The following is a 22,359-nucleotide window of genomic DNA, read 5'->3' as shown; positions in this document are numbered from 1 at the left end:
GACACTTTGGAGGATTCGGACATGGGGATTTGGTTCAGAGATTGCGTAATTTGCTACTTGTTCGTAAGCTGTTAAGTTCAAAGCGATTGCAGGGAGGGGAACAATGAACGAAACATTGTCGGCTTTGTCGTTGAGAACAATGGCGCCGGCTGCTCCGGCATCGACGGCTTTGAAAATTCCGGCGAAGCTCTTACACTGAACGATCTTCCCTTTCACCAATTTTGGATCTAGACAACTGCAAACTTCCGGGTTTTGAAATGAACAGCTTTTGGAAGCGTTTGTTCCATAAATCAATGGAACATCCTTGTTTGGAGTGAAGGGGTTGATTGAATAGCCACTCACTGTCTTTCCATTACCAAGAACAATCTGGTTCAGAATATAAACAAAACAATGTTAGTAATCCCTACTTATCACCTTAATTAATCGACGTGAAACTCTCTCTCCAACAATTCTCTCCTCGAATAACGTACATTATAGAACCTCTCCCGAGGTCTATGTAACCCTTAAACCGCCTCTCTTTAATAAATACTCGACTCCTTTCTCTGGAGCCCTCGAACAAAATATACCCTTTATTTAACACTTGAGTCACTTTTGACTATGTTTTCGAGGTTAGCAACAATCTTCTCCTCGTATAAAGTACAACATAGAGCCTCTCCTGAGGTCTATGTAGCCCTGAAACCACCTCTCTTTAATCAAGGCTCGACTCCTTTCTTTAACGTCCTGGACAAAGTATACTCTTTGTTCCACACTTGAGCCACTTTTGGCTACCCGTGAGACTAGCAACTTTTGATTTTATTGACATGGTTAAGTTAACAGTGTGACCTTGATACTATGTTAGGAATCACGACTCTTACAAAGGTATGATATTGTCGACTTTTAAAGAAAAAAAATTTGGTATGGTATGAGTGAGCAAACCTCGTCTACGATGGATCTATCCGTGGTGGTGGCTGCGACTGAAAACAGCCAGGGAGCTACACTTTCCACCGATCCGACCACCGGCCCATCATTTCCGGCGGACTGGACGGTCAGGATTCCTTTAACCATGGCGTGATAAGCCCCAATGGCAATGCAGTCGACTCTTAAATCAGACAAATCGAAGCCGCCAAGTGAAATGGTGATAATATCGACACCGTCGGCAATGGCGTCGTCAAACGCCGCCAAAATTTCGACATCTGTGCAACTCGGACTGCACGCACTATAAACTGCAAGTCTTGAAGAAGGAACGGCTCCTCTCGCAACTCCGCCGGCGATCCCATAAAATCCGTCCGTTGTCACTGATTTTCCGATCGCCGTGGAGGCAGTGTGAGTGCCATGGCCTTTGTCGTCCCTCGCCGATGAGGAGGAGTAATAACGAGCTCCAATCACCTTATGATTGCACGTAAAATTCTCTCCCCCGGCACACTCCCCTCTCCATTTTTGCGGTGGCGGGCCCATCCCCTCGTCGTTGAAGCTTTCCGATTCCGGCCAAATTCCAGAGTCGATTGACCCAATTATGACGTCAAGTTCACCGGCGAGATTTCGTTTGGGTTGTTGGAACCCCAGAAAGTCCCATGATCTTGTCGTTTTGGTTTTGAGTTCCTTGCTTTCGAAAACAGAGACAACGCCGTCCATGGCGGCGAGTTGCTCTGCTTCACCTCCGGTGAGTTCCGCAACAAATCCATTAAAGCTTCTTCCATAGCTACGAATGTAAGAATCTTCTGTTACGGAAGAGGTTCCAATTACCGATTGAAGAAGATTCAAATGGTGGGTCGATTCCGCCATTGCTCTGTTTTGGATTGCGCCCATGTAAACAATATGAGCTTTTCTTTCCGACCCATTTGCAGAGGTGAAAATGGCGGCTAAAAGGGCGGCGATGAAGGAAAACGATATGGGAAAATTGTTGGCCGCCATTTTTAAGAGCTTCGGTGCAGAGATGATTGAATTTAAAACGAAGGGAAGAATGTGAGGGAAACAGAGTGGCGCCGCCATGAATGGTAGGGAGATTAATGTTCCAGAAAGGATTGGTTAAGCGGCCATGGAAATGAATCGAAAAATAATGAATTTTTGCTTCCAAGTTTATAAATTAATGAATCTTTGTCCATAATTACACATTCGACCAAGGATTTTTTTTTTTTTTTTTTTTTGACTTCATTACAACCCCTGTTTTAACCATAACCTGTCCTGATTCATCCTTATTTTCAACTCATTTGCAAAATATTACGTCATTATTCTTAATAATTAATATTAAGAATTTGGGCTTTCATCGGTCCAGTAAAGAAAAGGCTATTTGGGTTTTCATCGGCCCAGTTAAGACAAGGCTTCAAAATAATACTGAAATAAAAATTTCCGTTGCCGGGAATCGAACCCGGGTCTCCTGGGTAAAAGCCAGATATCCTAACCGCTGGACGACAACGGAATTATGGTTGTAATCGTTGAAATTTATTTTTTATAAACTATATAATAAATTCATATAAACAAAATATTATCAAATTAAAATATATGTTATTATTTGATTAAGCAAGTAACAAAAATTTTACTGGTGGTTTAATCATTACCACAATCACTCTTAATCTAATAATTTTAATCACTCCAAATTAGTGTAAAAAAAAATATTTTTTTTTTTATTTTTTGTTGAAATTGCTCTTTTGGCTACCATCACAATAAAAGTATTCTTTCATTCAAAATTTTAAACGGCAAGCTTCGAGGCTCAACACTTACGTTAAGGTTTTTCAGTAATTTCATAACATGAACCTTAACAAATGACAAAAACTTTCAACCTGTGTTTGAGTTTGTAACCCCAACATTGTTCACTGCTCAAAAACTTAACTACAAACGATTTCATTAATAGAACTTGACCCACCGTTATAAGTAATTCAAATCTTCTAGAAGTTTTTGGACAAACATTCTTGCACAATATTTTGCACTCTCTCTCCATCAAATTCAAGTAATCTTTTTCAATAATTTCATAATTAAGTTTGGATTTGATGGCTGGCTTTGGATCAATTTGACCCGACCAATAAAAATAGAGAAATAAAGAAAAATCTACTGTATTAATGGTCAAATGCATAATCGATCCTCTACTTGTTTTGAAAGTTTTTTTTTATAATTATTTTCTTATTTAAAACTTGTAATTGTTAATTTTTTTTTTTTTTTATATATATAAACCAAGCTCTAAAACAGATATTAAGAACAAAAATATGCAAATGCATTCACTTATCTGATTACATTGCAGCTGATATGAACAGCCAGCCAGCCAGCAGAGTTGCTAAAAATTTACATTTCTCACACTCAAATCCCCCACATACACACATATATATAGGGAAAAAATTGAGGGCCCACCCAAAAATAGAAAGTAGGGCAGAGAAACAAACAAGAAAATGAAGGTGAAAAACAGGGGAACATCTTAAAACACAAACCCCTCTAGTTATCCCTCTAATTCAATATCATATCATGTATTGCCTTTTCTTTCTCTATCCCTATGGGATGGATTTTAAAAACCAAACAAATTGATCACATATTATCAGTTACCAGTAATATAAGGTGTGTGAGCCTGTGAACATTCTGTTCATTTACAATCAATTGGATTATACTCACCCATTTCCATGTCAGTGAGCCAAGTCCTCGCTACCGACGCCCACACTCGACTTATCGATCATACGAACGTTGTATTGATCATATACCCTTGCTCGATTCTCTGCCCACCACTGTTCTGCTTGCTTCTCTGTGAATCGCTTCCGACTGCAACAAAAAATAGTTGTGTTGTATAAATTCTGCACAATCTAAATATGATGCACAAATGATGCTATTGTTTGTAGTGTGAGATTGGAGTGATGGGCCACCATGTGACTTATCGTTTACACACAAACATGCTTTACAAAATTCAACTTCATTAAACAACAAGAATAAATGCTTGATCCATATTATTCTTATCTCACAAACTTCTGGTCATCAATAACGACGGGAAAACATTGAAGTTCAAATCTGATGGTTACTAGCGATAGCCAATGAATTTCATCGACTTTTCCTCTTTAATGCCATGCATGAAATTTCATATTGATGAATTATTGTAATCGTGCTTGATTTTAATGTAGCCTATCCTTTGATGGTCGGATTGCTTCAAATACGCAAGAGACAACCTTCTCTCAACCACAGCCAATTAATTTGTACTTCACTAAGTTATTAGAATGCACTCATTGTACTTTACTAAGTTATTACCCAGCCAGACAACCTATAACCAGTCAAACTCCAGGAAAAAAAATTAGCTGTTGTGCAAAAGAATAAAGATGGGAGCAAAATGCATGTGCCTTCTTTTTTATAGTTGGATAACGGAGTCTATAAAATACTAGCTTCAAATCAACTTTTTACGAAGGATTAAGTCAACGAGGTTGAAGAATAATACCTGAAACGCACTCGCTTGAGATCTTTGGCACCACCCTGAAGAGAGGTGAACGTGATATATACACCGGGCTCATCTTGCTCAACCCATTCAGCATCATGACGAGAATCACTTTCTTTAGCCTTGCTACCATTTCTAGTTGTTGAATCAGAATTGCCTTGTCTGTGGTCTGAATTACAGATACTAGCAGTGCAAGACACACTAGAAAGCAAGGGACTGTTTGAATCTATAATATCGGCTTCTAGAGACATAGTTTGACCATTAGACCGATCAATCGATGGAGTAACCACATCATTGAAGGGAGGACTGGAGCCCAAGGAGGCAATAGAAGGAGATTTAATGTTGCGAGCTGCTCCAACTGGAAGTCTTTCTGCCATTTCCTTCAACTGTTGCAAACACAGGAAAAAAAAGTTTGCACCTTTAAGTAAAAATAAGTCAGTATCGTTTATCTATCTGCTGAGAAAAGTTGAAACTTTTATCTGCCACCTGAAAGGAGTGCTAACAGAAAGTAAGAGACAATATCCAATAACTTGGATCTCAATCAGGATAGCGGCTACTTAAGCTACCATCAGATTGCCAGCCAAAAAGATTTCAAATTTATTTCTCCAATCCTCGGTATGGGCTTATAATCAATGATATAAATAAATTAGCTTTTCCTTAATAGTTTTAGTTCTTTGAATTAGCGAGTACAAAGAAGACTTCTCTTTGCCCAAGGTAAAATGCCAAGACAAACCCTAACGGCAAAAGGTTAGGGCTTAGTGGTAAAAGAAGCTCAATTCATCAGTTAAATTTGAGATTTGTGCAAGAGGCTGTGGGTTCAAATCACGTTATCTTATGGTCACCTCCATCCAAACTACTAATATCACTCGGAATTCTACACCATCCAAGTTACAAAGTGAGATAACAGTCCCCAGTTTCGAATTCTGTGAACATGAAGAGGACGTTATATTTATGGATATATTAAATGAAGAGATAGAAGCCAAGACCGCATTCCAATGTTCAGTTACAAAAAAAGGACATAATAAGTAGTCAAGATTCGTGATTTACTATTACTACTACTTTTATGAAGGCACTTACGATACAAACTAATATGAGGGAGCTCAAGTAAATGACGTGCAAGATGTCCTATTTGCTGGGTAAGAAACAGAAATAGTAACAGATATGCATATATAACTCCACAAGTAGCAAACTATCACATACAAGAATACAACTTACTTGGGCAGTAAGCGACTTGATTACTTCCTTTGCTGCATTGCACTTTGTCGCTTCTCCTGCAGCAAATGAAAGTGCCTCTTTCAATTGTTTGGTCGTTCTTTCCAACTCAACTTCTTGAAGTTGAGCTTTACGGGTAAGATTTTCAACCTGCGGAAAGAAAAATAATTGATAAGACCTGATGCTTTTCAGGACTGCTAAGTAAACTCGGTTTCCTTACAATAAAGAAAAAGGGACGATGTAGTAAAAGCATGTCTGAAACTGAAACTGAGGACCTTGAAGAAGTTTAGTACAACAGTTCCATTTCTTAATCAAAAGGTTGTAGAATCAACTTTTCTATAAATTGTTTTAGATAAGAGACAGATTTCCATTGATAGACTAAGGAAAAATAAAGGGAAGACAATATTTCCACCCAGGCACCCCCAAGGAATTTCAGAGGAAGAATCCCATTCGGCATTAATAAAAAAGAAAAGGGTAATTACAAAAACTCTTGAGAGAGTACCAAGACAATCAAAGAAATTTCATAAGCTATGGTTTCTTCGCAATCATAAACTTTTTTATAAATTCATTTAGTTATATTTGAAAGAAAAAAAAAGGTTCCTGCAACAATTTGAAGGGAAAGTAATTAGTTAAATAAATAAGGTAATATTTGTATGCCTCTGAATACTGCATTATTTACTTGATATCGTATAGTTTTTTCTGATGTAGAAACCAACGTGGTTAATTGGACATTGACAATGAAATCGCTTGTAAATCCACCATAAAGAATTATCATAAGGAATGACATCTTGATTCTTCTACATCATCATCTATTATATCATAGGAATCAAACTAATACAACTACTTCTCTCGAGCTTTGAAATGGCTACATCTCTATGGAAGAATTTGTGCGTCACAAGACACCTTTTGCTAAAATTATATATTAATTTAGTCTCTCAAGATCAGTTAATTTTCATATACCATTAAATGAAACACCAAAATAATAATCATGAGAAATCATATGATCAGCTCTATTCAAGAAGCTCAGGAAAAAGCAGATGCTCTGTGTACCTGAGCTTTTAACTTAACAATCTCCTGGCTAAGATTATCGTTTGTCCTTTTAGCATCATCAACTGGAATCTTTGGTGAGGTAAGACCTCCAAGAGTTGGGGTAGGTGTTGTTGAACGAGGAGGACTTGCTCGCCTTGATATTGGGGATGTTGCTCTAGAGACAATTCTAGAACCAGGAACTGAAGCTGAAAAGAACTTTTTGGATGACCCAAAAACTGGATTAAATGGTCTAGAAATAGCTCCCCACTGGGATCCTCCATTTGGAACAGGCGACACCCTGCTACTATTACACTCAAATTTTTTGTTTTTCTTGGAAGACTGACTTTCACCTTGCTTCACATATTCCAAGGAAGAAATCCGAGCAAGTTGAGCACGAGACTTGACAGACTCTGGTTTGTCATCTTTCTCAACAAATTCAATGGATCCTTGATTGACACTTCTTCTTCGGCTCACTGAAGACTGAGAAGAAGCATCAATTTCAAGTGTCTTCCGTAGTTTGTTATAACAGTTATCACATACACGATAAGGTTTGTTAGGATTTGGAGCCATAGAAGCCTTGCTACATTTTTTACTGCTGCAAGAATGACAAAAAACAAGTCCACAGTTATAACAGTTGTGCCGCTTCCTTTTGAAGTTAAATGGTACGTGGCAACCTGAACACATAGACTGATCAACACCAGAAACCCATTTATGAAGGCAGATAGCCGCAGTAAAATTTGTACCACATGCAATGCTTTTAACTTGCTTATCCCTTAAAGCTTCTACTAACGTTGGTGAATTTCTGTCATCTGTATCACCATGACCCAAACGACCATTTGCACCCTTGCCCCAAGTGTAGACTTCAGTTCTTGAAGTTAAAACCGCAACATGATAAGCACCACAAGCTATTTCTTCCACAAAACTTTTGGAAAGCTTTCCCTCAACTCGAACTGGAACCTTCCCATCAGCATGAGAATTTTTTAACTGGCCATAAACGGGACTTCCCATCGTATAGACATGGCCGGATGTTGTAAGGGCAACAGTCAGGCTGTGCCCACATGAAACTCGACAAAAGTTAGGTTCAACAAGAGCTGCGACGCAAGTGGGAACAAGTTTAGTCTCTTTGTCGCCATGCCCTAGTCGACCCTTATCTCCATCTCCCCACGTGAATAGCTTCCCTGAAGAGCAATTGCTGGAACTTGAGCTTCCAACCATAACTTCAACTACAGCAGCGGTATGCCAAACACCACAAGCAGCCCGCACAGTGCGTAGACCCTTGAGAGATTCCACTTCTCTAGGCATTGAGACACTGTTGCGATCTCCATGGCCTAAAACACCGAATGTTCCATCACCAAAGGTAAAAAGTTGCCCTGCAGAGGTTACAACTGCAGTGTGCCAAGGTCCACAAGAGATTGAAGAGACATGTATGCCCGCCAATGGTCCATTTATCTTTTTAGGGGTCCAGTGGCTTACTTCATTCCCATGGCCAAGAAGACCAAAGTTGTAAGTTCCATCACCCCATGTGTACAAATCACCGGAAAGTGTTACAGCACATGTGTGGTACTCACCACAAGATACCAATTCAATATTTGTATTAGCAAGTGCATCTACAAGCTTTGGTTGCAAAACATCATAATCAACGCCATGCCCAAGCCTGCCACCTGATTCCTCCCCCCAGGTGAAAATTTCTCCCTGCTTGGTCACTAAGGCAGCATGGCGTGCACCACAGGCAATGTTCTGAATGTCCAGAACTACAGCAGATACCAGGGCTTTAGGCAGCAAAGAGTCCATTTTGATATTGAAACAACCTCCAACTTTATGACTTCCACCACCAAGAACACCATCCCCAGTTCCTTCACCCCAAATAAAAACATCCCCCAAGGCATCACCGTCATCATGACCTGAGCCTTGGCTGGATGAGCTGACAGCACTTGATAAACTAACTCTAACAGCATCAATTGCCATTGATTTCATTGGACCATGCATGTCTGAACTACCTGATGATAAAGAATTAACGGATATACTGGCAGAATCAGAAGGGAAGAACCCCTTGGGAGGAACAGCATACAGTATCACGTCAGGTAACGCCTTATCCATTCCATTTTTGGGAGGACTTCCATATGGACTGTGAAGTCGAAAATCACTGTCCTAAATTTTGAGGGAAAGGAAGTTACATATCTAAATAGACTTTGCATAATAGACGAGGTAAGGAAGAAATAAATTACCTTTTGCAAGCTATCATTACTACCAAAAGGTGAATTAAGAGGAGAACTCTTTCTGGTGTAAGTTCGAGGACTACTTGCTTCAGACTGCATTCCATCACTCCTAGATTCTGTTCTCCATTTAGGGTGATGGCGACGGGAAATTAATGTTTTCAAACCATTGAACCAAACCTCAGCTTCATCTTTATCCTTGCAAATCTAGTGAGCAGGAAAAAAAAACGATTATTTAGATTTACAATAAAAAAGCAGCCAAGATAAATAAAGGTGGGGCAACTGAACTGAATGTAAACATAATAGTAAACAAAATAATAACATACCAAATCTAAAGATCTGTCATTATATATTAGAGAAAATGACTGGTATTCCTTCTCTGGACGTGGATATCTTTGAAATATTGGCTGGAAAGTTTTACGAAACAGCTCTGATCAGTAGATAGCATACATACATCAAAAGGTCGTAAGTAAAGAAGTCACTGATTCCATTAATGGTTTTGGTGGAAATAAGCCTAAAATATAAGTACGGTGTAAACTTATGTTCGATATCAACTTTAGAAAGGGTAGGCCTAACTTTTCCATTAAATGTAAAATATATAATTTTTAAAAAAATGACAAATGATTTAAACCTATCAGATATAGGCAAATGTCAAAACACAATTGTTACCTTTTTTGTGTGGAGGAAAAATAACAGAAAAATAGAACCCTACACAGACTAAACTTATGTGCTCAAGGTGTTTCTTCCAAGGGCGCTGTATAATGAACCCATACAAAGACTGAAATAGGAAAGCAATTTTTTCATAGGACCTTCGAAAGGAAATGTACAACAAATATCTTCCCCTTAGAATTTCTATTGTGCTCTACTTTTCTTGGTTATAGGCCAACACAAATGACTTAACAACATAGATGACGTGCAAGCAGCTTAAAATTTCTAAAGCCATCACATATTTAACTTTATAAATAGTTCATATACAATGTAAGCAGCTACCTTTCCAATTGTAACTCTTCAGTATACAAAAAGCTACAATTTTAGTGATTATTAAAGTTCAGAGTCTTAACATCACGACAGCTTCTTGGTAACTATCAAATATGATGCAAATCAATGTAGATGTGCCCACAAAGGCAAGGGAGAATAAGCATATGTACTAAAGAAGTCTAAGCTTTAGAAAATGGTACTTACAGTGCGTTGCCCAGATATTATTCTAGAAATATGGCTTAGCTTAAGGTGTTTCTCCTCTTTCCCTGAATACCAAATTAGAACAGACTCATCCTGAAAACATAAAACATCGCCAACCACTTTCAGTTCTTATGACACTAACCCATGCAAATAAGATCAAGAAGAGAAGGAACCATGGTATGGAGCTCCATCAACAACCAAAGTAAAAGAAAAGCGTAGGACAAGAGTTTGATATTGGCTCAATTATGTTAGGATCTTAAACACGTCAAATTATCTGCTCTACTTTTCTTATCAGACCCAACTGCAATACAGTTTCGTTAAATTTTGGGGAGAATGTCATGTTGTCCCTTTGCTTATGATGATATATTATCCAATGATCAACCTCCAAGTAAATACGTATACACAGATAATGACTCTATGTTTGCTAAATCAATTGCCTAGATGTTTTCAGACGTAAGATGCAATGTTCTCATAAACATGATCTGATCGAGCAAAGTTCATGCACCATCATGGTGTTAAAATTGAGTTTATCCCATCGAGAATGTAATACTATGCGTACAACAATAGTGACTGATACAAAAGTGTTTCTGAACAAATGCAGCAACAAATTTTTCAAAACAGAACTAAACTTACATTGGAAAGCCGGAAAGGACAGAATTTTGGTTTTCCTCTCCTTCCATATTTTAGCAGATAAGCTCCCTTCTTTAAAGCATTAATAGACTGAAATATATAAAACAGCAAAAAGTATTACATACTATATGTATGTGGAAATGGTTGATGCCAAAGATTCCAGACAACAAATTGTATAGTCATGCTGCAATTGTTAAAAATCAAAACTAAGATCATAAATAAATTAATTGATTATTCCTGAACATACAGATAGTTACATTGAAACGAGCTAAGCTTCACACATCCTCCAAGAATATTATTCATCATGATTTCCATCTTCCTCTTTACAGTCAAAAGTCACGTTGCACCCAATTGACATTATTGGCTACAACGACTAGCCTTTGGAATCCACTCAACTATTTGGATCAATAAATGAACAAACACAGGTAAGAAGAGCACATCTCCATTCTTTCCAATGATTTCCAATGATTGCTCGTGAAAATTAAAATATAGATCCAGGGCATCAGTGTTGAGAAGGGACGTGATGGTTCTGCTAGATTCATCTTCAACCATTGTCATTACACAAGAAGGTAGCCTAGTTGATTCTAGATCAACAACAACGGGTGTAAGATGCATCCTTCGGTTTCTCTAAACAATTATTGAAATCGAACATCAACAGACCATATGAAATCCTCCAATGGTGTTAACTTTTACCGACGCTAAATTGCCTCATTAGAACCTGAAAGACCAGCTCTCCAGAACACAACTACCTTCAACTAACTAATTTACTCCTCGTATCCTGGTATGCAAATCAACCTTGCCTCCAGAAATTCATAAAAAAATTATTCCAATTCAATTTCTGATGACTGCATCATAGTTAGAACAGCACTTGTTGGCACAGAAAACGAGATTAGACGGCAGTGCAAAACAACACTGACAAAAATTCCACTACATTTATACGCTTGTTACACTGATTTGAGAAAAACGTAGCAATAAATGCGCAAATCAGGACAACATACGTATGAGTAGTACGAGGATATAAAACAAAAATAGCAGAAAGAGTGCAAAAGAAAGTGGATGAGAGCACCTGTTCGATATCCCTTTCCACCGGGCCATTCCTATTGAGATCTGAAGCCATCCTATCCATCCTCGACATCAAGCTTTCTTCCTCTTGAACCCTCAAATCTGAAGAATTAACTTTAGCTCACCCATTTTCAAAACCAAGCGTTTCCATTGACCAGTTATTCCGAGAAGCCGCTCACTCTCGAACAAAAACTCATATTCAACGACCAATTCCAATCTTCAACAATAAAATCATCCATCTCAACTCAACAACACAGTTCCCATCCGATTCATCCAGCCACCGCTCTGAAACTGCACTGACTCTGAAGCACTGCAGCTGCAAATTCCTGATTGACTCCGCTGAATTGGATTACGCAGCAATACGCTTCAACGACTTGACAGGAGAGAATATAACAGCTAGGTTAAAGAATCGAAATGGCCGAAAACAGATGAAAACTCCACAGATTCGCAAAAGTTCCAGTTATTCCTCTTACTGTAAGAGAAGAAGTACCTGACCATGAAAGTGCATGAAAGTGAAAGAAAACTAGGAACTATGATCTGATTCGGAGTTGCAGGAAGAGAGAGAAAGCGAAAGAGAGAGAGGGAGAGAGACTAGAAAGTCGAGGAGAGAGAACGACTGAGAGTGTAGAGCAAACGAATAGAATGAATTGTAAAAAGAAAATATTTTAAAAAAAATAATAATCCGAAAAATAATATAAATAAATAAAAATTTCATTTTCATAATATAATATTTATATTTGCAAATTTCCATGAAAGATATAATATTTATATTTTTATTCTTTTTAATATTAAATTATAAAATTTATTCGGCCTCAATTTAATTTTCATAATTTATGATTAATTTTAATTTCATAAGAAAATGTAAATTATAAAGTTATTAAAAATTATTTTTTTAAAAAAAATATCATTTAAAGAAAGTGATTATCCTTTTTTTTTATTAAAAAAAATCGAGTATTTGTTCTCAAACTCTATATAAAATATTATTTTAATCACTATGGATGCATATTAAAACTCTTTTTTTTTTTTTAACAAAATCGAATTTTTAATAAATGTTTTTGAAAAATTAATACTTTTAAAAATTTTTTAGTCTAACTTATTGACAAATTTTAAAAAAGTTTTAATAAAAGAAATGCTTAAAAAGTTGGATTAATTTAAAAACTTATTTTTTAAGAAACCAATTTTATAATAAAAATAAAATAAATATTTTATGTAATAGAATCATCGTACCACTAAATGAAATTATATTTAAAATACATTTTTTTAAAAAATGTAATTTTTATTGAAAACATCATTTTCAAAAAGTGTTTTAAGATTCAAATAATTAAAAAAAAGTTAGTTTATATCATAATTTTAACATTATTTAACTCCTAATTATGATTAGATTTTATTCGAAACAAATTAGCAATAATGACTGAGTTGTAAGCTCATAAAGTTTGAGAAACTTTAATAAATAAAAAATAAATAAATAAAAGTTATATAAACGTGCCAAATTAAATTGAATTTCTCCTTAAGGGAATAAATCTATATATTTATAAATATTACTAAGGGAAAATTTAAACCTAAAATCTATATATTTATTTTGTTTTTTGGACACTATAATTTAATTTATTAGAAGAATAAAATAGAATAAAATTTGGAAAGAAAATAATAATGAAGAAAAAGAAATTAATATAAAAGTGAGAATGGCCACCATATTTTGTCAAAATGATAGGGACACTTACTAGGCTTTCCATTTCTCCCATTACCGGTCGGTTGGACCTTCACACGTGTCCCTCCATTTTTACTAATTGACTCTATTCTATTATTTAATTTATAGAAGAAAAATTAATAGGTTTTTTAATATTTAATCTCCAAATTTTAAAAATACATTTGATAAATAATTAGATTTTTTTAGGCGAAGTATGGATTTATGATTTGTAAAAGAAGACACTGCGATCCACCGTGGATTTGTAATTTGTAAAAGAAGACAGTGTCCGCCCAAATTAAAGAAGACAGTGACAGCCCAAATTCACCGCTAGCAAATATTATCCATTTTTGCTCGTTACGTATCACCGTAAGCCTCACGGTTTTAAAACGTATCTACTAGGGAGAAGTTTTCACACATTATAAGAAATGTCTCGTTTCCCTCTTCAATAGACGTGGGATCTCACAATCCACCTAGATTTAAAAAGTGCTTTCCATTTCAAGATAACGTTCAAATTCTCTTCATTCCATAAGTCATACAGAAGCTGATTTTGGGTATAGACTCAAGTTCTGAGCTAAAGTCATCGCACCAACGGACCAACTTACGGAAAGGGTTAAGAATGAGAGGAATAAGAAGGTGAAGGTGGGCACAGAATTTGGAAAAGGTGTGGGTTGAGAGGTGATGGAGACCACACGAGTCGGTTGTAAGAGAGTTGCTTTTGAAAAGTCCCCCAAGTGGTCCTCCTCTAATCCCTTCAACCCTAAACCTTTTAAAAAAATTCTAAAGCTTGAGGAGTAAACGAAGCTCTAACGTCCATTGAATGCTTTGATTCTATATCTCAATCAGCTTATCAAACAAAGTGAGAGGCTAAGGCAGGCCCCTCCTCCAAGTGCCTTTGCAAACCCCCCCACCCGCCCACATGATGCCTGCCTAAAAAGCCACTCCCTTTTATCTTCCAACTTCCTTTTCTCTCTGGTCCAAACCAACCCATTTTTTTACCATTTTCCTCATAGCCAAGGTAATGAATGGTTCGTGTTGGTTCATGTGCTCCCGTGTTGTTGGGAGGGGAGGAGAACCAGATGGAAAGCTATCGAGCAGCCAAGGTAATGAATGGTTCGTGTTGGTTCATGGGAGAAAGCTATCGAACAATGATTTGATAGGGGGAATTCTCATGTGCAAGGATGGATAGAAGATGAACAATCACAACATTTCAATCAGAATCATACATTTAAAGCTATCGAGTTACAAATGGACGATGCAGTTATGATACATTGTCGATGCTTCTCTGTCAATCAAACAACATTACAGAAGTACAAATCGACGCAACCCGAAAACCCGATACGGAGATCCACGCACAAAAACAAATAGAGTTTCCCTCAGAAAGACAGTTATAAAATGCAGGCTCTGTACTTGTACACAAGAGAGGGGATAGGGTGAAGGAGGGAGGCTGATAGCCAGAATCTGCCTAAGGTTTACTGCAACCTACTAATATTGCTACCCAATTTACAGTAATTCCAAACTATGTACTCTGAATCTCTAGACCCAGCGAAACTCTACTGTTGTTCAATCCAACGATGAACTCGTATCTTCCGCTTCATCGACAGTGAAGCTGTATAGCATCTCCGTCGTGGATCTACATCGACATGTATAGTTGTTAATATATACCTCACTGGAAATCTCCAAGGAGAAGCACTCATGTTATTTAACCACATTAAAGGTAAAAGCAAGAAGACTATAAATGTAACGGCCCAAGCCCACTGCTAGCAGATATCGTCCTCTTTGGGCTTCCCCTCAAGGTTTTTAAAACACGTCTACTAGGGAGAGGTTTCCACACATGCTTCATTCTCCTCCCCAACCGATGTGGGATCTCACAATCCACCCCCTTCGGGACCCAGCATCCTCGCTGGCACTCGTTTCCTTCTCTAATCAATGTGGTACCCCCCAATCCACCCCTTTTCAGAGCTCAGCTTTCTTGCTGGCACATCGCCCGGTGTTTGACTCTGATACCATTTGTAACGGCCCAAGCCCACCGCTAGCAGATATTGTCCTCTTTATTAGGCTTTCCCTTTTGGGCTTCATCTCAAGGTTTTTAAAACACGTCTACTAGGGAGAGGTTTCCACACCCTTATAAAGGATGCTTCGTTCTCCTCCCCAACCGAGGTGGGTTCTCACATGGTCTCTTTTGATGCCTACCGGCCGTCTTGAACAAATTTTAAGACCAAGTCCATCTCAAAGTATATTGCATACCTCACCATGGAAGGTAAGCCATGAATAGAAAGAAACCAGATCTTGGGATTAAGCAGCAAAAAGAACAGTGTAAATGAGACGCATTTACAGAAAAGACGACAAAAATGAGAGCTTCAATATGAATATGCAGAATAATTGGCATGCTACTAGCAACAGTTACTTGAACTGACCTTCTAGCATGATTTTTCCACCCCGGTTTTCCGGAAAAGGATGATTTTGCAGCGTAGTTCGACCGAGGAAAATCCAACGGACATCGATTTGCAACCTTGATACACGAGTAGGGGAAATGTAAGCAAGGAACCACAATACAACAATGTTATAGCATTATGCAAAACATGACACCACTTAAACTCACAGCCATGTCCTTTGTTGGTAGGATCTTCCCACTAACTGGATCACTACTTCCATTTACTGTCTTTTCTTCTCCATTGAACATTTCCTGTATAAACACAAAAAAGATCAGAAAAATTCAGAAAATAATACAAGAACATTCAATAAAAAGGTATGAAATACGGACCTTTGGCATCGTTTTACCGCTCCTATAGAAACTCTTCGAGCCAACGCAACCATGGTTATGCAGCTGCATCTCTGTCTGTTCATTAGCAACTTTTGAAGAACAGGACCCATGATTGTTGGAAACAGAATCAGTTCTACTACTAGGAATGTTATAGCTAGAGTTTATTCTATGATCCCGTTTGCTACTACTGGATAATGTCAACCCACCAGATTCCTCGTACATATTCAACGGAGAGTTCTGCGGGGGAAAAGGGTCGGTTTTGTTGTAATAATTGGAACCTTTCTTTAATTGGTTCATAGAATTCTTGTCGTGACACTCGGGTCTACATGTAGCGCTGGTCGGGACTGCTTCCTCCATATACGAGTCCTGAGAACTCATATTCGAACTGTGTACTTCATACCTCTGCAGAGCAATCAAACAGAGTGGCAAGAAAAATATTAGAACTACCATCTTCCATATCCTTTAGCTAAGATGAAGCCTTTGAATTCAACACAGATTTATTCCATGCATATAGATCATCAAACAAAATCCACAATAAAGTAACATCTTAAAAAGGGCATAGTTAAGGTCCACTTACAGAGCCAAGAGCTCTTTGTTTCTTCGTTGTCGATATTTCTGGAGAACGAGGAAGTATAGGATGATTCCCAGTATAGTATGAATCTGTGAAGTATCCATAGAAAAATAGGTACGATGCTCAATGAAAGCTCGATGTAACAGTCGAATAAGATCATAGAAGGTAAAATTCAGAAGAAAATCAAAATACCGCAAGGCATGACAACATTCTGCACAGGATGAAGCACTCGACAATCGATTCATCATCTAGTTTATCATTCACTTCAGTATATCCATTTTAGTTTTCGAGTGTCTGGCACAAGGTTACAGTACTAAATGTCGGTCGTTCTTTAGAATTTAAATTTTTAGCAATCTACGCTTCGTTAGTTGTATTCCGATCTTATAGAACGTCATTTGCCTTCATCTATCATTAGAGACCTAAGCATGGGCAATGGCACTATGAACTGACAAATAAAGAAATAAATTGAGAATTGAAAACAAAATGGAAAGTACAATGTTTATTATGCATAACAATAAGGAAAAACATTTTCATTTACAAGTGCAAATTGATATGCTATGTAAGAGATTACTACGAAAAGTAGGAACATTGTCGACGATGAAATACATTTTATCGTTTACCATGGATTGGACCTTTAGCTGGGGACTCGAACGCACCAGGAGGAAGTGGCTGGAATTCCACACCAAGCGGTGGACCGTCCTCCCGATATTGCACGCCCAACTGTCTCTTAACAGCAGTAATAGCAGCATTTTCTGCTTCGCCCTTCACTTTTAAATAGCCAGATGGTTTATACCGCAGGGAGTTTAAAGCCTTTGGATTTGATGAGGGAATAGCACCCTCATGTGTTAAATACTGAGAAACTTCTGTATCATATGGATTCTCACTTTGAGATAATACCCTATCTTTTAAAGACGAGCTGCTTTCCGAAGGCGTATTATCCATATTACTAACATTTTCGGTATACTGACTCCTCCGCTCAAGGACATTATCGGTAGCTAGTTCATGGCCATAAGGCTTTTGGCTTTCAACTTCCCGAGGATCGATATACCAATAGTCTCCATTTTTTGTGCTACCACATGAATCTTGTGCAAGCCCACTGCCAAGGTCTTGAATGACACCACTCGAACGATCCTGTCGTACACTCGTATACGTTTCACAAAATCTCTTGTCTTTTAATCTTCTGTGGCAAAACCATCCAGATATTTGCTTCTCAGTCAAACCCAGCTGCTCGGCGAGCTGTGATTTCATTTCCTCTGTAGGATACTTATGTTCTGGAATTGGCATTAAAAACTTCTTTCAGATTAAAGGGAGTATAAAGAACCTCGAGGAGGGATCGACAAAAGGATGCAGTTTTACCGTTATAGAACTTCTCTAAAGCGATCACCTGGGTAGGTGTCTTGAGCTTCCGTTTCTTGTTCTTTTCGGTTGAATCTTTGTTCTCCTCCGAATGCATAACGTTACCCAATTCTGAGTTCAAGAAAAGAAGAAATCACTAAATATAGCTACAAACACCCTGCATTTCATCTACTAGAGTTGAAGAACAATGTAAGCAATGTATAAACGCCAAAACATCAGAGATTCGAACTTTTAATTTATATGGAAATTTGTAGTAAATGAATGTGGGATCACATGTAACCACATCAAGCAATAAGCCTATGCAATCACCACAATGTCAGCGTTCGAAGCTTCGATCGAGTCCCAAGGGAATAACAATGCCATTTTCGGTATATGAGATACAAGAACATGCCATTTGCCACATAAATAGATCTAATGGGAAGAAACATTTTTGGCTCAGTAGCCACCATAACCATTCCTACCCAAGCTTCCTTCTGGCAGGACAACATCAAGCAATCAAATCGAAAAACCAACACGGCACAGATTCAACATTATGTTTGATCGTTCCCCCAATTGATCAAATGTATTCTACCTAACTCAAACTCATATCTCAAGCCCACCGCTAGCAAATATCGTCCTCTTGACTAGGAAAGCTACAACACGGTTCAGTGTCTGGTTTTGCTGGCCAAGAGGACAATATCAACTAGCGGTAGAGGTTTGAGCTGTTACACAAAATGGTATCAGAGCCAGATATCACGGTGTTCCAACGAGAACAATATCTACAAGCGGTGGCCTCGAAAAAACGGAATCAAACAAGAAGAAATGAACAATATCAAACAGGATTCATTGCAGGACAACATCAAGCATTTGAAAGGAAACATCAACCCAGCAACTAAATCGATTTTCTATTTGGTTGTTCATCCGATTGATCAAGAAGAAACATACCTAACCCAACACAAAACAAATCCAATCCAATCCAATCCCACGAACAAAATAAAAGAAGGAAGCGATTCAACGATCTGTAGAGGAAATACCTTCTTCCATGGCGTAGATTTCTTGGATTCCTTCGCTTTGCTTATCTCATCCCCCGCATCTCTCTCCGCGGCTGTGCCCTACTGCCAAATTTCGGCATATACCGACCCAAAAAGAGAAACCCATCGAAGCTTAAACAAGATTGAAGCACAAAACAATGGTAAGATCAAGACAGGTTACATAAATTCCAGAGGTTCGTTAATCAACACATAATTAAAAACCAAACCCACATAGAAAATCGGGGAAAATTTGGATGAAGATGAAGATGAAGAGACAGAAACGAAGAATTTCTGTTTAAGTTTGGCGTATGGGGTTGCTTGTTGCAATAACTATTTACAGTTAAAAAATTTCTTTCGCTCAGAATTAAATCCATTTTTGGGTGTTTTGTCATGTCTCTCTTCCTCCGATATGACTCGTACGAGTATCTTCCAGCAAGAAAAGCACAAATTTTAAAGGGAAAAAATAGGAACGAGGAAATCGTTGTTTTCTTCACCCCCACATTCTAATTCCATTCCCCAGTTTTCTTCTAAAACTCATCTATTTGGGCTGTTAAATTCCTGGGGTTCAATTTTCAAATCTTTCATTTTTATATTTTTTTTCCCTTAAAAAAACAAAAATATTTATTATAATTTATTTTTTACTTTAATATAATTATTACGAGTGTGACCGTCTCATTGAATAATTTATTTTTAATTTAGAAAAATTAAATTGGGTGAATTTTAATTTATTTGGTTGTTTAGTTTAAATTAATGCTATGCTTTTATGGTTATATGTATTTGATCGTGTTAATTGCTATTAATATTTTTTTTTATATTAATTTAAATAAAATGTTACATTTTCTTACCTTAAATCTTGTAATTTCAAATGTTTAAAACGGTGCAATTATTAGAAAATGCAAGGGCCATTATGATATTATTATTGAACTATAATAATACTAATAATGTGTTAAAAGAATTAATGATAACAATTTCGCCAATTAAAGGATTAAATGAAAATGTCAAATCTTGAAAACAAGGATCGTAATTAATGAAAATGCAGGGGCTATCCTGCAAATACAGGCTGTACAGCTTTAATTGGGACCCACATTCTGGCTTTAGTTTAAAATGGGCTTATATTGGGCCTGACTATAAAGGAAAATAGCCCACATTTATAATATTTCATATCGTATACTTGTACATTTAATGGGCCTAATATTGGGCTTTTACACCGAGTTGACGTCATTGATGGGCCTAGGCCCAAAGAGAGATCCATGATTTAATTTTTAAAAAATAAAATAAAAAGAAATGTAAAAAAGAGACGTGGAGTTTGAGGAGAATGTGAATTTGGTCTCGAAGATTAAAACATTTCACAGATCGGGAGTTACCGTCCGTGACCATTCTAGATTCTGAACGACCACATATTTTCTGCCACGTGTCACTTCCTTCTTAACCCCCTACTGGCTCCCTTCTGTACTCTAGGGTTTCTTTTTTCACTAACCCACTCTACTACCCCTACGGTAATTACAGTTTTTTTCTAAATAAAAAATAAAATCCAGTTTTTTATTTTAAATAATATTTAATTTATCCCTCACAACAAAGAAATTATTATTTTTATTTAAAAAATAGAAAGAAAATAGGCAGAAGGAAGTAGGGGAATGGCGTTGCAGGGTTTTGGAGTTTACCGTAGCCTTCACTTTATGCCAGTCATTTTTCACGCTAAATATTTTCATTTTTTTAAATAATAATAATTAATATATATATATATATATATATATTAATAAAAAAAGAAAACAAAAAGTACGGGCAATGAGATGAAGATCGGGGCAAGCTCGGTTTGCAGGGCTCGAGGCTGACCTCCATGTCTCGCTCACCGTGTCATCCTTTACTCTACACTCGCCCGCATACTATTATTTCCCATCTTCCTTTTTTCCCTCTCCCTTTCTTCACTGTGCACGTGTCTTCCACGCTCTTAGTTTTTTACCGGCGCGTGTGCTACACTTTCTCAAGGAGCGAAGTGACCGAGACTGGAGAATTCGATTGCTCTGATCACTGATGATTCTCAGACCGCCGCTTTCCTTTTTTTTTTTTTTTTAATTTTTAAAAAATTCCAATTATTATTTATATGTGAGAAACGTGAACCCCAATTATTGGCCTTATTGTTACGCCTTTTCTTCCGCTTATGGGATTGGGATAGGGATAATTCCATTAATTAAATATATAAAATTAAAATTTTAAAAATTAAATAAACTAAATGCCTTTTTTATTTTAAAATAAATGGAATTAAATGAGAGAATATTATCGAGGGGCCATTCCCAGAAATGCGCAGTGAAGAAGGGCATAGTTGTAAACAACACGGGGCTCGAGTGAAATAAAGCAATAATAGAGGGGGTTGGGGTGAAATTTTATGCTCCAGAATCGGCCGACAACCCCAGAAATAAAATATTATTATTTCAAATTATATATATTTATTATATTAAAATCTCAATATTTATTTTTTTCCCCTAATATTTATTTTTTTATTTTAAATAATTATGAGGCTGTGAAATGATGTGTGTGTTTGGGACTGTTGATTAGTCAACGATGAGGTTATTTTGGACGGTGATCGCAAATATTTGTCACGTCCTTGACTTGACGCTTGAGTTGACGCCCGACACGTATCTCTCAATAAATAAATAAAAACATTATTTTTTCATTTTTTCAATTAAATAAATTAATTCTCTTCCATAAATGTAATTAATCGCACCCATATTTATTATGTCACACATATCCAAACTATCTTAGGAACATTTATAATATTCCTTTGTCTTACACTTCTCGAATGATTTGATTAAATCGGACTAGAGTCAAGTTCAACAACGTCTTCGTTCCCTTATACTCATAACTGCATCAATTGTTGATGGAACAACGTAGGCCCAAAGTCGACAAAATGGATCCGTAACTTTAGGAAAAGGATCAGGCATGGGGTCCTAGTCTTGAACATGTCGACTATTACTGTACGAGCACTCTCGTAGCGATAGTAGGTTGTTGTGTTTCGACCGAAGACATACCGGGAACAACTCTTTTGTGGGTCTTCTCCAAACGTCAAATGATCGACTCAAAACTAGTATGAACAAAGAAAACTCGTTGTTTAATTAGAGCAAAAATATTGCGTCTCGGTATATTTTTAAATCTATTTTTGTAGTGGATTTATATATATATATATTAACCAAATATTTTAATTTTTAAATAATAATAAAGCTAAGAGAGGCCTTTTAAGCTAATGGAGTTGAAGCATAAAGGTTGTTAGGGATTAGTA

At 37.1% G+C, this 22,359-nt stretch overlaps 3 protein-coding genes and 1 non-coding gene across 6 annotated transcripts in view; all 4 read right to left on the bottom strand.

Annotated features, from left to right (window-relative positions):
• The window catches only part of LOC111795635 (subtilisin-like protease SBT4.3), a 2,883-nt gene extending 896 nt beyond the window's left edge, over nucleotides 1-1,987 (bottom strand). The window contains exons 1-2 of the mRNA XM_023678172.2: nucleotides 916-1,987; nucleotides 1-366 (exon numbers count right to left, since the gene is read on the bottom strand). The exon at nucleotides 1-366 is cut by the window's left edge and continues 896 nt beyond it. Of these exons, the coding sequence (XP_023533940.2) occupies nucleotides 1-366; nucleotides 916-1,968 (1,419 nt within the window). The 5' untranslated portion in view covers nucleotides 1,969-1,987. The remainder of the gene's footprint in view (nucleotides 367-915) is intronic.
• A 336-nt stretch (nucleotides 1,988-2,323) lies between these two features.
• On the bottom strand, nucleotides 2,324-2,395 carry TRNAE-UUC (transfer RNA glutamic acid (anticodon UUC)). The gene has a single exon. It is a non-coding gene; the product is annotated as a tRNA-Lys (tRNA).
• A 767-nt stretch (nucleotides 2,396-3,162) lies between these two features.
• On the bottom strand, nucleotides 3,163-12,327 carry LOC111795321 (PH, RCC1 and FYVE domains-containing protein 1-like). Of its 2 annotated transcripts, XM_023677664.2 has the most exons (10): nucleotides 12,191-12,327; nucleotides 11,705-12,073; nucleotides 10,642-10,728; nucleotides 10,012-10,101; nucleotides 9,156-9,236; nucleotides 8,842-9,036; nucleotides 6,638-8,764; nucleotides 5,591-5,737; nucleotides 4,379-4,761; nucleotides 3,163-3,717 (listed from the first exon to the last, which is right to left on the bottom strand). In XM_023677664.2, the coding sequence occupies exons 2-10, from the start codon at nucleotides 11,771-11,773 to the stop codon at nucleotides 3,585-3,587; spliced, it is 3,312 nt and encodes a 1,103-aa protein (XP_023533432.2). In that variant the 5' UTR covers nucleotides 11,774-12,073; nucleotides 12,191-12,327; the 3' UTR covers nucleotides 3,163-3,584. The 2 variants fall into 2 exon arrangements, with proteins under 2 accessions (XP_023533432.2, XP_086980185.1); XM_087124059.1 differs by lacking the exon at nucleotides 9,156-9,236 and having other exon boundaries at nucleotides 11,705-12,326.
• A 2,250-nt stretch (nucleotides 12,328-14,577) lies between these two features.
• On the bottom strand, nucleotides 14,578-19,622 carry LOC111795818 (uncharacterized). Of its 2 annotated transcripts, none has more exons than XM_023678411.2 (8): nucleotides 19,089-19,622; nucleotides 18,076-18,186; nucleotides 17,376-17,990; nucleotides 16,726-16,808; nucleotides 16,149-16,550; nucleotides 15,987-16,070; nucleotides 15,802-15,896; nucleotides 14,578-15,017 (listed from the first exon to the last, which is right to left on the bottom strand). In XM_023678411.2, exons 1-8 carry the CDS (start codon nucleotides 19,096-19,098, stop codon nucleotides 14,948-14,950), a joined length of 1,470 nt encoding a protein of 489 aa, XP_023534179.2. In that variant the 5' UTR covers nucleotides 19,099-19,622; the 3' UTR covers nucleotides 14,578-14,947. The 2 variants fall into 2 exon arrangements, with proteins under 2 accessions (XP_023534179.2, XP_023534178.2); XM_023678410.2 differs by having other exon boundaries at nucleotides 17,340-17,990; nucleotides 19,089-19,620.
• Between the last annotated feature and the right edge of the window lie 2,737 nt (nucleotides 19,623-22,359).

This window comes from Cucurbita pepo, chromosome 5 (genome assembly GCF_057944985.1).
Source record: "Cucurbita pepo subsp. pepo isolate OVF chromosome 5, ASM5794498v1, whole genome shotgun sequence".
Taxonomy (NCBI): domain Eukaryota; kingdom Viridiplantae; phylum Streptophyta; class Magnoliopsida; order Cucurbitales; family Cucurbitaceae; genus Cucurbita; species Cucurbita pepo.
The sequence above is the reverse complement of the archived record's forward strand: the minus strand, read 5'-3'. Positions and strand labels throughout refer to the sequence as shown.

Bases quoted from the DNA above. Each gene is read 5' to 3' on its own strand.
- LOC111795321 (XM_023677664.2), bottom strand. From the start codon at position 11,773: ATGTCGAGGATGGATAGGATGGCTTCAGATCTCAATAGGAATGGCCCG. The intron at 9,037-9,155 runs GTATGTTATTAT...CCTGCTCACTAG, and splicing joins ATGACAGATCTTTAGATTTG to ATTTGCAAGGATAAAGATGA. The intron at 8,765-8,841 runs GTAATTTATTTC...CTCAAAATTTAG, and splicing joins GTAATGATAGCTTGCAAAAG to GACAGTGATTTTCGACTTCA.
- LOC111795818 (XM_023678410.2), bottom strand. The intron at 16,071-16,148 runs GTCCGTATTTCA...GTGTTTATACAG, and splicing joins GCGGTAAAACGATGCCAAAG to GAAATGTTCAATGGAGAAGA. The intron at 15,897-15,986 runs GTGAGTTTAAGT...TCGTGTATCAAG, and splicing joins TACCAACAAAGGACATGGCT to GTTGCAAATCGATGTCCGTT.